The 16,063-nt window shown below is 43.6% G+C and overlaps 1 protein-coding gene across 2 annotated transcripts in view; it reads right to left on the bottom strand.

The window, feature by feature from the left end:
* VPS8 (VPS8 subunit of CORVET complex) overlaps positions 1–16,063 on the bottom strand; it is a 424,969-nt gene that overhangs the window by 314,892 nt on the left and 94,014 nt on the right. For both annotated transcript variants that reach the window (XM_082262330.1, XM_082262329.1), the window contains 5 exons: positions 12,110–12,280; positions 5,403–5,477; positions 5,013–5,048; positions 3,419–3,509; positions 3,163–3,209 (listed from right to left, as the gene is read on the bottom strand). In XM_082262330.1, the coding sequence (XP_082118456.1) occupies positions 3,163–3,209; positions 3,419–3,509; positions 5,013–5,048; positions 5,403–5,477; positions 12,110–12,280 (420 nt within the window). The remainder of the gene's footprint in view (positions 1–3,162; positions 3,210–3,418; positions 3,510–5,012; positions 5,049–5,402; positions 5,478–12,109; positions 12,281–16,063) is intronic.

Here is a 16,063-nt window from a genome sequence, read left to right as displayed (position 1 = left end):
CCTAAATAATTAAATTCCCTGGATGGGGGGAACCTTAGGTAGTTCAGGCAACATCTAAACCTTTGCAGGATTTCGCGGATCTCCTTGACGCTCACCAAAGAAGTCAGTGGGGGTCGGAAACCAGCGAAAATGTCCCCCCACCCCAATAATGAGTGATTGCAAACCTTCATGCTGAAGGGGGTCTTGTCTGCAGGTCCAGAGAAGATAGCTCTAGGCTTACCAGACCAAGGTTGCTTGGAACATCCCTGGGAAGATTTGAAAGGTCTATTTCCCCTATTCTCCGTCCCAGAAGCACAAAATAATTTTCTATGTGCTGAGGAGGAGGGCCCCTGTCTTTGAGGGGGCTTCTTCCCTTTCCTGGATTGTGGAAGGAAGGTACTCTTCCTCTCCGTGATTACCCTTAATGATGTCATCCAGGGTAGCCCCAAACAGGCGATCGTCTTGAAAGGGCAGATCAATGTGGGCTTTCTTAGAGGCTTGATCTGCGGACCAATTCTTAAGCCACAGCACGCGCCTAATCACCACTGCTGAAACAGAAAGTTTATACAGCACAGGAGCTGTATCCAAAAGCTGCATCACAAAAACTGCAGCCCATGGACCAACTGGTCCGCTAAATCAACATAAGCAGTGGGGACGTGCTCACCCCTCAGGCCCTGGCGCAAAAGCTTGGCTCATTCAGTTAGGATCTGAGACACCAGGGCTGAGGCAAAGACTGGCTGCAATGCCGAACCAGCCATAGTAAACATGCTGGGTACCATTGACTCCACTTTCTTGTCAGCCAGGTGCTTAAAGGATGGGGATTCCTCCACTGGGATCATGGTTGCTTTATTCAATCTGGAAACAGGAGGGTCCACCACTGGTGGACTAGTCCACTTCTTTAAAAGTGACTCAAAAGGACAACGTACAGCAAAACGTTTGGGGACCACAAACAGTAATTTTGGTTGTTCCCATTGCTTACAGGAAAACCTGTCAAAATAAGGCACGCAAGGAAACACCTTTGGAGTGTGAGGTGACTTATGTGTACCAAACCACACAGCCATGTCTGTGGCTACATCAGCTGCAGCCTCCATTTTTAAAGCCTCACGCACTGCAGTGATAAGTGCGTCTACCAGCCATGGAGGAATCATCTTATCGAATGGATCTGGGGTGTGATATTAGGCCCCCCAGAACGGGCCGCGTCCACGGTGGCATCAGACTCAGAATCGGAGAGACTGAGCAGGGGAAGGCGGGGGATGCTTCCTCCTGGGCCTTTGGCTACACGCTACTTCCACCCGGGACACTAAGGACTGCAGGACTGCCATCAGTGCAAATATGGGAAGCTAGGGTTCTGAGGGACCTGCCACCTTCATGAGGGGGTCAGTGTGGGAGTCATGAATCTGAGGCTCCATAAGGAAAGGAAGACCTTGCAGTACAAAAAAACTATCTTTTTGGCACCCACTAAAGGATCCCCCCCAAGGTTCAGGGTACCTATTATCAGAGAGAGAGATAACAGGGACCCCCAAAGACTCACCCTACCGACCAGAGGAGCACCGATAATTCTAACCCAGCCTCATCATGGACGCTATCCTTGTTCATATGTCCCGGGCACAGGAAGAGGAAAACTAAGGAGGAAGAGGAGGAGCTTTGGCCCGAGCACCCAGCCGGGACATCTGCCGGCTGGATGGAGTCCCGATCAAAGCCGGAAGCGGCTTTGATCGGGTCTCCGATGACGTAACCCGGAGGCGGCGTCCATGACGATACGTCCGGGTTACTCTGCTGCTAAAGGCGGCAAATTTAAAAAACCAGTGTATTGAAAAATGCCGGTTGCGGCGTTGTGAATACATGGAAGTGTAGAGGAGGGGTCTAGGGTCTTTTAGACCCTCGATCCCTCCATAAAGAGTACCTGTCACTGCATATTGCTGTCACAAGGGATGTTTATAATGCTTGTGAATAAAAGTGAACAAATTTTTTTTTTTTTTTGTTTAAAACCTGTGATAATGTTAAAAAAAAAAAATAAATAGGAAAAAAAAATTTTAGCCGCCCCTGTCGCCGTTAGCTCGCGCACGAAAGAAAACGCATATAGAAGTCGAGCCGCGAATGAAATCGCTGTTCAAACCACACGTGAGGTATCGCCGCGATCGCCAGAGAGTGAGCAATAATTTAAAAAAAAAGAGCTACACTCTAACTGTAAACTGGTAACCGTTAAAAAAATGTTAAAGCGTCGCCTATTGAGATCTCTATTGAACGTAGTTTGTCGCCAACCCACAGGTGTGTGCAATTTTAAACCGTAACATCTTGGGTATCTTTTTACTCGGCGTGACATCATCTTTCACAATATACAAAAAAAATGGGCTAACTTTACGGGTTAGCTTTTTTTAAATGCAGTGAAATGTGATTTTTCGTAATTTTTCCCAAAACATGGCGCTTTAAAGACAGCTGCGCAAATACCACGTGACAAAAAATATTGCAATGACAGCCATTTTATTCTCCAGAGTCTTTGCTAAAAAATATATATAATGTTTGGGGGTTCTAAGTAGTTTTCTAGAAAAAAATACTGATTTTAACTTGTAAACAAAAAGTGTCCGAAATAGGCCTGGGGCTTAAGTGGTTAAGGAAGGAGAAAGTTGCTAGGACCAGAGATCCCAGCCGGGAGCCCAGATCCTTACTCCTGATTAGACAGATTAAATCTGATTACCTAGAGCAGAGAGGGGGGTTATATACCAGTTGGAGACCATGGGCATAGCCAGGTGTTTTTTGTTCTGCCTAGTCCTACTCCTGGAGGAGGCAATATAACCCACTAGTTATGATTTATGGAGCGCCGTGTCTGTCGATGACTGAAAGAGAAACCAATAATTCTCTGTGAATTCCATGTGGTGGGTGCATTCTTGAAATCTATGTTTAGTTATCAGATAAACAAAATTTAATATAGTTTCCCTTTAAAATTTACCAAAACAAGTGGAACCAACTAGTAATTGGTGCCTGAGAAATTCAGATATTTCAACTCCCTGAGACACATATGACACTGTACTGTGGTTTAGCTCTCCAGCATCTACTAAAAGGAGAAGCATCTGCTTTGGAAGGATAGTCAATTTAAAGATATTTGTTTAATGTCTTTAACTATAAAGAAATGTAGTTTCCTTTCCAGCTTGCTTCCTGTTGAAGAACCACAAGGGCAAATCTCACCTTATCAGCCACAACACTCTTCCTTTTCTTGGGGTCCCCAGAAAGACCTGCAGAGAGAGTGGCACATGGCATACTGATAATCTTATATGCACTGCAGTGTATACTTTCACAGCATAACCACAAATCACAAATGTTAGAGCTATAAAAAAATTGCTCTGAAATACCATTACATGGCGCGCAACATGTGAATCCTCTTTCTTTCTCTTTGCTTTTGAGAAAATAAAACACTTGCTATAATCAGATTTATATAACTTACCCACAACAGCTTTTGCCTTGCCTTCGTGAAATGACCATGCTAGAGCCAAGGCTTCATTGTAGCAGTCTTGTTTCAGCAAATGATCCACTCTCTGTAAGAAAAATAAAAAAATAGTTTTGTGTGCTGCATTACCAGGCAATATTTGTGTAGCCGTTCATGAGTTTGAGGTGCCTACTCAAAGTAACATTGTACAAGTAATAATACAGTACATGTGAAGTATACCAAGTATATGAAGCCACAGCCAATGTATGCATCGGTGACTACAAAAATAGTTTTCTAGAAAATGTTTGGGTACAACAATGCTGGATAATCCACAGTATTGGCACAAATGGTCAAAGCAAAAATCTTGGGGCGAAGGAAAGTACTGCAAGGGACAGCTCTTGGTTGAAGGTACATATTGCAGTCAGAGCAGCTCTTTTAATTTATACACTGTCTGGGGAACCATTTCAATAAAAAATGCTCGGAGTCGGGCATTAAAGAAAAGCTGTCATGAGAAGCATGGAGTCCGCCACTGGGGATTTCCTCCTCAAAAGGTCCGGTGCCTTGCTATCATGGAAAAAGTTGCAGATAGAGACTTCTGACTTTCCTGATCTGCATACTTCCTCTGAATTAGTGTATTGGAAAGTAATGAATCCAGAGGTTCAGCATAACAGGCAATGCGTAAGTAGCATTTCCAGAAAGACGTCTGCATCGAATGCCTTAATACATTCTTCAAAAAAGTTTTATTTAACGCTTTAATTAAAGCGGAGTTCCAGCCATTCACTCACCTGTCCAACGGTCCAGCGATGCGGCCGCCCGAAGCCTCGATCCCCTCCCTCGGCGCCGGCATCATTGCTGTGGGCACCCGGCTGTGACAGTTTGCGGCTTCACAGCCGGGTACCCACTGCGCATGCGCGAGTCGCGCTGCGCGTCTTGATTGGCCGGCAATCTTCTGGGACCTCTGATGTGTCCCAGAAGATTGCAGGGAGGGAGGGGGAGAGGAGAACTTCCGTTCAGGGCGCCGCGGCGCTCCGAGCGGAAGTGGGAACGGGTACCTGTCCCCCCCCAAAAAAATGACATGCCAAATGTGGCATGTCAGGGGGTCAGGACTCCCTAAAGCGGAAGTTCCACTTGTGGGTGGAACTCCGCTTTAAAAGACAATCAGCATAAATTCACCTTTCTAAGGGCTATATAAAAAAAACTGTTAAAATACCTTGGGTGGCATTAAAAAACTAGTGAAGGCTAAAATCCCAGCAATGTCTGCTATAAAAATGTTGCTTTCAGATGTGCACTTTTGCAAAGTGCATATAATTTAGAATACTCAAATGAGTATTTTTACTGCTAAGATTTACAAAACTTGCATGCAGTTCACAAAGCTCAGAAATTGCCTGTTTTTCAATTTGCATAGTTTTAATAATGTGTGCCTATATTTACAGGGGTTTTAAAAAGTCAATACAGATTTTAAGCAAAAAATACATCAATAGTTAGTGTCACGTTGAAGCTGTACATTTGTATCTGTTCATTTAGCCGTCACTATAGTTATACACTGCAATAATAAAAGGTATACTGAGAAACCTGATATTGATTTGAAAAACAGGAAACGTGTGTTCCTTACCTCTCGCCAGTTCCTGAGCATCATTGCATGGACTGACTGTGGAAGATTGAAAAAGAGACACAATCAGAGGGAACGGGTCAAAAATAGGAAGTCAGAGATCTACTGAGAATACAACAGATATGAACAAAAAAAAAAAAAAAAAAGAGTGAGTGAGAGGGCGGAAGTGTCACGTCTTAAACGGCAAGGCGAGCACAAAGAGCAAACAAAGCTAACCCATCGACTGTGCTACTAAGTACACACATTAACCTCCTCAGTGTCATCACTATTGATAAATAGACTGTACTGTATATGCCACAAAAAAGAGAGTAAGCAAAAGATAGTCAGCTAGAGGGCTGATTGCACTTTCATACCCTGTCCTGCATTGTTATAGAATAAACCCCAATACAGTACCTTTGTTCCAAGGTAGAATATCTGTCCTCCATAACTGCTGATTGACTGATAGCAAGCTTTTTCTCCTACTAGAGCCTGCAAATGCAAACATTCAACAAGAAAATAGGTAAATAGTTGCAAATAATTAGTCAAAATGAAAAAAAAAAAAAACCTGTCCATCATGTTCAACCAAAAGACAAATAAATAATAACCAACCTGCACCCTGAGAACCCCAAACCCCCAATTTAAAAGATTTTTGCCCTTCTCTGGATTACGCATGGTCTATCTTGCCCCAACAAGGAAAAACATTCCTTCCTGATCCCCTAAGGTAATTGAAAACTATCTAAATCAACATTTTACAGTGTTATGTGTGCACTTACACTGAGCAAAATTATAAACGCAACACTTTTGTATTTGCCCCGATTTTTCATGAGCTGAACTCAAAGATCCAAGACTTTTTCTATGTACACAAAAAGCCTATTTTTCTCAAATATTGTTCACAAATCTGTCTAAATCGGTGTTAGTGAACACTTTCCCTTTGCCATGATAATCCATCCACCTCACAGGTGTGGCATATCAAGATTCTGATTAGACAGCATGATTATTGCACAGAAGTGCCTTAGGCTGCCCACAATAAAGAGCCACTCTAAAATGTGCAGTTTCTCACACAGCACAATGCCACAGATGTCACAAGATTTGAGGGAGGGTGCAATTGGCATGCTGACTGCAGGAGTGTCCGCCTGAACTGTTGCCCATGAATTGAATGTTCATTTCTCTATCATAAGTTGTCTCCAAAGGCGTTTCAGAGAATGTAACCACACCAGCCCAGGACCTCCACATCCAGCATCTTCACCTCCAAGATCATCTGAGACCAGCCACCCGGACAGCTGCTGCAACAAATCAGTTTGCATAACCAAAGAATTTCTGCACAAACTGTCAGAAACAGTCTCATGGAAGCTCATCTGCATCCTCATCATCCTTGGGGTCTCGACCTGACTGCAGTTTGTCAGCGTAATCAACTTGAGTGGGCAAATGCTCACATTCGATGGCGTCTGGCACTTTGGAGAGGTGTTCTCTTCACGGATGAATCCCAGTTTTCACTGTACAGGGCAGATGGCAGACAGAGTGTATGGCGTTGTGTGAGTGAACGGTTTGCTGATGTCAACATTGCGGATCGAGTGGCCCACAGTGGCTATGGGGTTAAGGTATGTGCAGGCGTATGTTATGCACAATGAACACAGGTGCATTTTATGGCATTTTGAATGCACAGAGATACCATGACAAGATCCTGAGGCCCATTGTTGTGCCATTCATCCACGACCATCACCTCATGTTGCAGCATGATAATGCATGGCCCCATGTTGCAAGGATCTGTACACAATTCCTGAAAGCTGAAAACATTGCAGTTCTTGCACGGCCAGCATACTCACCGGACATCTCCCCCATTGAGCATGTTTGGGATGATCTGGATCGGCGTATATGACAGCGTGTTCCAGGTTCTGCCAATATCCAGCAACTTCGCACAGCCATTGAAGAGGAGTGGAACAACATTCCACAGGCCACAATCAACAACCTGATCATCTCTATGCAAAGGAGATTGTTTGCACTGCGTGAGGCAAATGGTAGTCACACCAGATACTGACTGGTTTTCGGACCCCCCAATACAGCGAAACTGCACATTTTAGAGTGGCCTTTATTGTGGCCAGCCTAAGGCAAACCTGTGCAATAATCATGCTATCTAATCAGCATCTTGATATGCCACACCTGTGAGGTGGATGGATTATCTCGAAAAGGAGAAGTGCTCACTAACACAGATTTAGACAGATTTGTGAACAATATTTGATAGAAATAGGCCTTTTGTGTACAAAAAAAAAAAAGTCTTAGATCTGAGTTCATCTCATGAAAAATGGGAGCAAAAACAAAAGCATTGCGTTTATAATTTCTTTATAAAACGCAAGTGGAAAAACTTTCCATTTCGCTGCACTGGGGGGAAATTAAACTGTTTTTGACAGCGTTCCTGTCTCACATTTTTAAGGAAAACTTCCCTCCCTTACTGACAGCCCCCCGCAGAGATCTACAAAAATGGTGCCACCTTTCGCATTCCTGGTTTGGAAGGAATCATATTCTCAAAATGAATGCACTACCCGTTTGTTATATTTACTGAAAACTCTCCCAATCCCCATCCCTCAATACTTCCTCCGTTTTATTAAGAGGGACTTCTCTAAATTTCTGTGGGCGGACTAGGTCCCCAGGATACATAGGGAAACTCCTAGCTATTCCAAAATATGTGGAGGTATGGGCTTCCCAGACCCACTTCGCTATTATCAAGCGATTCATTTAAGTAAACACAGCAAGTCCAAATGCTGGGGGACTCTGGAGCAAGCAATGTCGCGGAGAGATGGAGAGATCATCCACTGATTGCATGGTTGTAGGTCATTTGAAACAGACGATCCTCCATGTTCTCCCTAATTCCCCTATGCTGCTGATGAACTTTTGAGCGATATTGCAGAGACATTTCCCCTCTGAGATATGGGCTTTTGTTTGCCTATGTTGCGTTGTCTCCTCCTCCAGAAAACAACGTGCCCCCTTATTTGTCTGCATGGGAGAGAGATCTAGGCCTTTAATTTTCCAAGAGTAACAGAATTATATTTTATTTTTTTCCTCTAGTGTCCTTAATTTCATCCAGACTGCAAGAAGCAGGATACAAACTATAAATCAGATGGTATAGGGTCCCTAGCAAGTTACACAAAATGTTCCCAGAGGTATCTCCTAACTGTTGGAGATGCAAAAACGAAGAGGACACCCTATTTCATATATTTTGGACGTGCCCAGGAATCTTCCCTTTCTGTTCCAATGTTTGTACCCTAATGCATGGCCTGGTTCACACTATGCAGTGCGATTTTTATCAAATTTTCAATGCAATTTTGTAGCTGAGCACGACTACTTCCATCACTTGACATTCGCAAATGACAGCCCTACGTTTTCACTGAAGTCTACTGACCCCAAAATTGCACTGCATTGCACAAAAGTAGCCCAGGACCCTTCTCCAAAGTTGCATCACCGCTGGGCTGCAGTGATGTGAATGTGAACCATTGGAACCAATGTTACGTTGATTGCCATGTGATTCAGTGCGAACCAAGTCTCATATGAAATTGCATCAAATGTGACACAGGCCTTAGCCTTAAGTAAGTCCAGAAACTAAAAGGATAAGTTAACCTTTGGGAACATGTTCCAACCGATTTTAGGGTGGAACATGTAACATGTTCCCAGTGCTGCAGCGGCTGCCACTATTTGAAAGCAGAGCGGCGGCACGGGCCCCATCCACACAGTCGTGTCATTCAGATACACAGCTTAGTGTGTCTGAATGAACTACAAGTCCCGACATCCTTTGTGGCTGTAGGCTTGTAGTTTACTGAGTGTTCCTGTATGAGAGTATCGCCTTACCTGTATGGGATGTACAGGTAAGCTTATATACTGACAGTATGCAGGAGACCTGCATGGCATCAGAGCTCAGCTTAATCTTAAAATAGGGAGCGGATGGAGGTGTATACACTGCAGCAATAGCATTGCCTTGCATTGTGGCAAGGCAAACTAACACTGCCTACAGAGTTCAGCAGGTATTGACACTTTGCAACCAACTCCATTCACTGCTATTGAAAGCTCACCATACGTGTTGTAAATGCACTGTAAATGTGTCTATGGCCTTTATGGTGCATTTAGGACGCGGTTGCAAAGCTTTGAAAGTGATCATTTCCAAACTTAGATTTGTAAAAAATAACTGATCCATGGCCGGTTGTTAAGCAGGCCGCCGTCGCACGGCAGGGGCTGAGCCCTGACAGGGACTGTGGGCCATTTAGCAGCCTGTGTTATTCTCCCAGGTTTCCAAGGCAGGAGGTGGAAGCAGTTGCAGATCGGGACAGAGTGGGAGACTTAAGTTTGGCAGCTCCAGTTCTCCCGGTCCTGATCTGCAGCTGCTTCCGTCCCCTGCCTTGCTAAAAGGTTGACATCGGCTGCCAGTCGGGAGACCTGGGAGAATAGACACAGGCTTCTAACTGCCTCTGCCCTGGTGAAGTTAAGACACTGAAGATATGCAGAGATTGGAAGGGGCACTGTGCTTTTAAAGAGGAAAAGGGGGCATGACTGCAGGGAGGACTGTGATGGGGGGGCCAAGACTGCAAGGACTACTGTGATGTGAGGGCACATAACTGCAAGAGGACTAGAGGACTGTGATGGAGGGGCGCATGACTGTAGGGAAGACTGTGATGGAGAGGAAATGACTGCAAGGAGGACTGCAAGGAGAACTGTGATGTAGGGTGGGGGCATGACTGCAAGGGGGGCAGTGATGGGGGGGGGGGGGATATGACTGCAAGGGGTACTGTGAGATAAAGGGGACTGTATTGTAAAGGGGCACTGTAATCATTACAGTGCAATGCCCTTTATATCACAGTGCCCCTTTTAGTGCAGTGCAGGGGGGTTTGAGACTCCACAAACCGTTTTCTCCATATGATGCCTGGAAAAACTGGCTACACCAAAAATGGTCCCTGGTGCCAAAAAGGTTGGATACCTCTGCTTTAAAAGCTGCATTAAAATGCAACGCCTATGTGAAAGAGCCCTTAGGGCTATTTTACACTAGCATTGTTCTCTGGCGAGTGTGTTCTGCATTAGGATTACTCTTCAGGGCGCATCTGACAGGTGATGAGGAGGCATTGTATTGCCTCCTTACCACCTGCTTTAACCCCTTCTAACTTTCATTAGTGCCCAGCAATTGGTTAATTTGAATAGCTGCATTCAGAGGGCAATACTGAACGTAATAGCAGGGATAATTTTTGCAGTGCAGTAATGCAAGGCACGTACAGGCGCATCTCATAATATTAGAATATCATCAAAAATATATTTCAGTAATTTAATTCAAAAAGTGAAACTTATATTTTATATAGATGGATTACACACAGTGTGATATATTTCAAGAATCTTTCTTTTAATTTTGATGATTATGGCTCACAGCTGGTAAAAACCCAAGATTCAGTATCTCAGAAAATTAGATTATTACATAGGATCAATAAAAAATGTATTTTTAATACAGAAATATTGGCTTACTGAAATGTATGTCCATGTACAGTATACTATGCACTCAATACTTGGTCTTGGGCTTCTTTTGCAAGAATTACTGCATCAATGCGGCTTTAGGCTTATCTGCATTGTTGGGTCTGGTGTCTCTCATCTTCCTCTTGACAACATCCCACAGGTTTAGGTCAGGCGAGTTTGCTGGCCAATCAAGCACAGAGATACCATGATCTTTAAAACAGGTATTGGTACTGCTGGAAAATGAAATAGGCATTTTCATAAAGCTGGTCAGCAGAGAGAAGCATGAAGTGCTCTAGAATTTCCTGGTAGAGGTCTGCGTTGACTTTTTACTTGATACTTGATAAAACACTGTGGACCAACACCAGCAGACAACATGGCTCCCCGAATCATCATGGACTGTGGAAAATGTTGCATTTCATTTGTAAATCAAGGTCCCAGAGTCTGGAGGAAGCGTGTAGAGGCAAAGAATCCAAGTTGCATGAGAACCAGTGTGAAGTTTCCACAGTCAGTGATTATTTGGGGAACCATGTCATCCGCTAGTGTTGGTCCTCTGTGTTTTATTAGGTCCAAAGGCAGCACAGCCCTCTACCAGGAAATTCTAGAGCACTTCAATGCTTCCCTCTACTGACCAGCTTTATGGAGATGCGGATTTCATTTTCCAGCAGGACTTGGCACCTGCCCACACTGCTAAAAGTTCCAATACCTGGTTTATTTACCATGGTATCACTGTGCTTGCCGGCCAGCAAACTCGCCTGACCTAAACCTCATAGAGAATCTGTGGAGTATTGTCAAGAGGAAGATGAGAGACACCAGACCCAACAATGCAGACGAGCTGAAGGCCTGGGCTTCCATAACACCTCAGCAGTGCCACATTGAAGCTCTCTCCCTGACAAGTAGATTTCTCGATTTACTGGTAGAGGATTTGTAGTTGACCTGAGAAGTTTCAGGTACACTCCTCTGATAATTTACTGACATGTTTCACTGCTTGGCGTGTGATTATTTGCTATTCTTTGTAAGTTATTGTTGTGTACATGTGAAATATTGCCTATAATTTAATTTCTGTAAAAACTCTTCGGTTTTAAAATCCAAATAACATAAACACATTTAAAAAAAGGAAGGGGAATTTTCTGTAATAGAGCCCTGGACAGTAGTTAAACTTCGCAGGGGAGCTAATCCCTTCCCACTCTATCTATTGTCTAAAATTATTAAAAGCCAAGCCCAAATTCTAGGCAGAGCTCTGGAACAAATGATTGAGGTAACAGATCCAACTGATTATGGGGGAGAAGAGGAGTTAGTCAACTAACTCAGGTACTGTGCTTCCCGTTTGGTTAAATGATTAACTGATGCCTGTGTTCATCTAATCATAAAAATAAAAGATAATAAAAGAAGAAAAACCTATATACAATGCCTGTTTGTCAATGGTTATACAAAGCCAAATAACATCATTACCATCTGTTCTGTCAACCAAGACACAATTTAAGTGCAAATTCTTACAAGATAAGAAAGCTATGTACAGATTTAGGCTGTTCATTAAGCACTTTTTTAAAAATTATGATAGCCATTTCCTGCAACCGTAATAAACACTAGGGGCTTTCAACATCACAAGAATACATTAGTCTACGGACTCTCTAAAAATGTCTTACCAAAGCCTGGCTGACATTACCCCCGGTGGCCAAAGATTTGAAGTGGCTGCTGTTGTACACAAGCTGGAAATCAGAAATCTCAAGAGTCTCCAGCTCCTCTTGGGTCTGCCTGTCAATCACATGGAGTTTCTCAGCACTATCCAGGAGAGCCACCGTGCGTGCATTAATCCACTGCAAAACAGGAGGGTAGTTTTACACTTACAAAATATGCAGCCAGACCTATATATTATATAATTTGTTCGATACTAAAATATTCACATGTGGAACAATCAAAAATACAGTATCTACAGATTGCCCTATTTCTAATATCTTCTAAAAAGTGTGTGTAAGAAAAAATAAATAAAAAATAGGATTTAGGTACAGATCGTAAAATGTACTTGGAGTTCATTGAAGGACTTCAAGGATGTCTTCAACTTTGGGTTATACTGCCACTTATAGAAAGATTAGACACTGGCAAGAAAATAATAGTAGGCCAGCCCAAAACAGCCCCTTCTACTGCCAGCATGCTTCAGGTTTGTAGCAAATCAGTACTAAGAGCCTAATCAAAAATGAGCTGGTGGGTCAGTGGGATCTGTGTTGCTCAATAAACTAAAAAAAAACAACAAAAAAACAAGATATCACGGTGAGTATATTTCCTTTCTCATACACTGAATGACACAGGAAGTTTTAAAAGTTTTCACCTGCAGGACAACCAAAAGCAGTCCATCTGAAGAGAGTACAACACAGGAAACAATCACTAACAGAGCCAATGTGAACAAAAGAAAAAACGAGAACTGTCTGCTACACAAGCACCACCTGAAGGAATTTACAGTTGAAGAGGCTGCAACCTCTACCTGGTAGCAAAAAATGTGAGGATAAAGATGTGGTATCCTTGTCCTGGAAAACCAATGCCCGACAGCAGGAGATCAAGAAACACTCACACAGCCAGGGAAGTATGTCTTGATAGGGAAAGGAGAAAAGAGATCCTTAAGGCCATAGGCTTGGAAACTGGTCTACCTGAACCATCCAGAATGGTGGAACAAGAAACCAAGTCACCTGACGAGATCAATCTGAGATGACCAATAAGGAGTCTGAAGCTGGGATATAGAGACTCACAACAAACTGTGGTCAAACAGGGTAAATAATCTCCTCTTGGAAAACTGGATCCCGACAGAAGGATTGGAGAACGATTTTCTGGGTGAGGGAAGGATCAGAAACTGCCCTAGGTTAGAAGAAGAGCCTAGGCATCAACTCACTTGATTTCACAATAGATCCAAAAATAAATATGGTTCCATGCATGGAAGACTCTCAGGTCAGGCACTCACCTTACAGAGGCGATGACTATCATACATTTAGAGCGACATGGTCCAACAGAGCATACACTGACTGTGTTCTCCCCAGGAGGTCCAAATATCCTACAATAGGTATACCAGGAGAATTCACTAGGGATTATGCTGAGGTTAGCACTGTGGATAACACTTCGGTTTCAGAAATCAAACTTTAGAAGTCTGATCGTGAAAGAATGGGAACATAATTGTACACTGATCGGCCATAACTTTATGACCACCAACCTATTGTTGAGTAGGTCCCCCTTTTATCACCGAAACAGCCCTGACCTATCAAGGAATCAACCCCACTAGATCTCTGAAGGTATTCAGTGGTATCTGTCGCCAGGCCATCAGTAGCAGATGCTTAAGGTTACACGGTGGGGCCTCCATTAATGAGACTTGTTTTTCCAGCGCATCCTACAGATGCTTGAGTGGACTGAGATCTGGAGAATTTTGGGGCCAAATCAACACCTTGAACTTATTGTTGTGTTCCTCAAACCATTCATGAACCATTTTTGCAGCATGGCAGGGTGCATTATCCTGCTGAACGAAGCCACTGTCATGAGGAAATATCGTTTCCATGAAGAGGTGTACTTGATTAGCCACAATGTTTATGTAGGTGGTATTTGTCTAGTAACATCTACATGCATAGCAGGACCAAAGTTTTTCCAGCAAAGCATTGCCCAAAGCATCACACTGCCTCGCTGGCTTGCCTTCTTCCTATACTTTATCCTGGTGCCATCCTTTCCCCAGGTACATCAGGTCATCCAGATGATGTAAAAGAAAATGTGATTAATTTAATCAGGCCACTTTCTTGCATTGCTCAGTGGTCTCGTTCTGATGTGCTTATGTCCACTGTAGGTATTTTGGCTGTGGACGCAGGTCTTCAGGGGCACCCTGACCGGTCTGCGATGACCATTTTTTTCTGCTTTTAACACATCAACTTCAAGGACTTACCTACTTACTTTCTGCTAACATATCCGACTGATTTTCAGATGCCAAAACTAGATATACAGTAGATATTACACAATACCTCTAAATAACCAGTAGCGCAAACTTAGCAAAAAGAAAGTGCCATAGATAGTGTAAATACACCTAATAAGACTGCACAAAGTCCAACTGTTTCACAGATATCACACTAGCAGCAGGAAATGATCATGATAACATATAACTGTCCATGCTCCTTCAATCCATCTCCTGGGATGATCGGATATGCAAGTGTATTTCTCAAAAGGGTCACCACCACCACCGTGCTCCAAGGGGGGGGAGGAGAAATGCCCACTCACCAGATGCTGTGGCCCAACCCACTTTCGTGTTTGAGCATTCAAGCTTATAAAGTTGGTCACTGGTCCGAGTTATCCACACCGGGAGTCACACCAACACAGCTAATGGAAGCTCGGCAGCATATGGAGAGAAAAGCACAATTCCAATAGCGTGATACCGTTTTTAAAAGCTTTATTCAATATAAAAAATTAGGTAACACACTCACATTTTCTGCATATCATCAATCGCATATCACATAGTAGATCCGTGTGATCAGTGTCTTTACACCGAGGAGAATGACAGGTGGCTTGTTTACACAAGCCGCCTGACTTTCTCCCTCTCCCCCGCCGATCGCCGAGTGACCGGCGGACATCGGGTCCGCCAGTCACACGCGCGGGGGGGTCCGTGACCGCGCGGGAGCGCGCCTCCGCGGGCGCGCGCTCACTCCCCAGACCCTCCCAGGCTAGTGACGTTAATTAACGTCACTCTGCCTGGCAGGGGCTGACCGCCGCAGTAAATCTACTTGCGGCGGTCGGCAAGCGGTTAAAATATAATTAATGTAGTTAAAATAGACACTAAATATATAACATAACAATCTACAGACCAAGTTATATGTTTAAAGACATGATTGTGTGTGCGGACCTCCCAGAGGAATCATAGTTCCCCTAACACACATCATCCTAAGATAAAACCATAAGCAAAAATCATAATATAGAATTGGAAATTAAAATTAATAATCACTAATAAAACAATTTAAATCCAACTCTATATTTAATCCTACAGGGCTCAAAGATTGGGTCTGGATTATCGTAGGTTCATAGATGACATCATCTTTGTATGGAATGATACAGAACCATCATTGTTGAATTTTATGAGTCATCTGAACGCAAATACAAATAACCTCAAATTGGAGTTCAATTGGAGCCAAATGGAAATCCACTTCTTGGACGTGAATATTAAGAAAGGTTTGGGCAAATGGGTATTTAAGGTTACCGCCGAGCCGCCGCGGTCATGCTCCCGGGGAAGAAGTGGAAATCACGAAACGCGTCGGGGCGTGACCAGGCGGTGTAACCAGGTTTACGTCAGAGGAGTTTGGAATACCCGGAAGGCGCGAGGTCCACGGCGTGGAGCCTGGACATCATCTCCCGAAGGGCATCCCTCTCCTAATGTTGACTGTGATATGCGATTGATGATATGCAGAAAATGTGAGTGTGTTACCTAATTTTTTATATTGAATAAAGCTTTTAAAAACGGTATCACGCTATTGGAATTGTGCTTTTCTCGCCATATGCTGCCGAGCTTCCATTAGCTGTGTTGGTGTGTCTCCCGGTGTGGATAACTCGGACCAGTGACCAACTTTATAAGCTTGAATGCTCAAACACGA

The sequence above is a fragment of the Pelophylax lessonae genome, assembly GCF_965119305.1.
Source record: "Pelophylax lessonae genome assembly, chromosome: 6".
Classification (NCBI taxonomy): Eukaryota; Metazoa; Chordata; class Amphibia; order Anura; family Ranidae; genus Pelophylax; species Pelophylax lessonae.
This window is presented reverse-complemented; position numbering and strand designations above follow the sequence as displayed.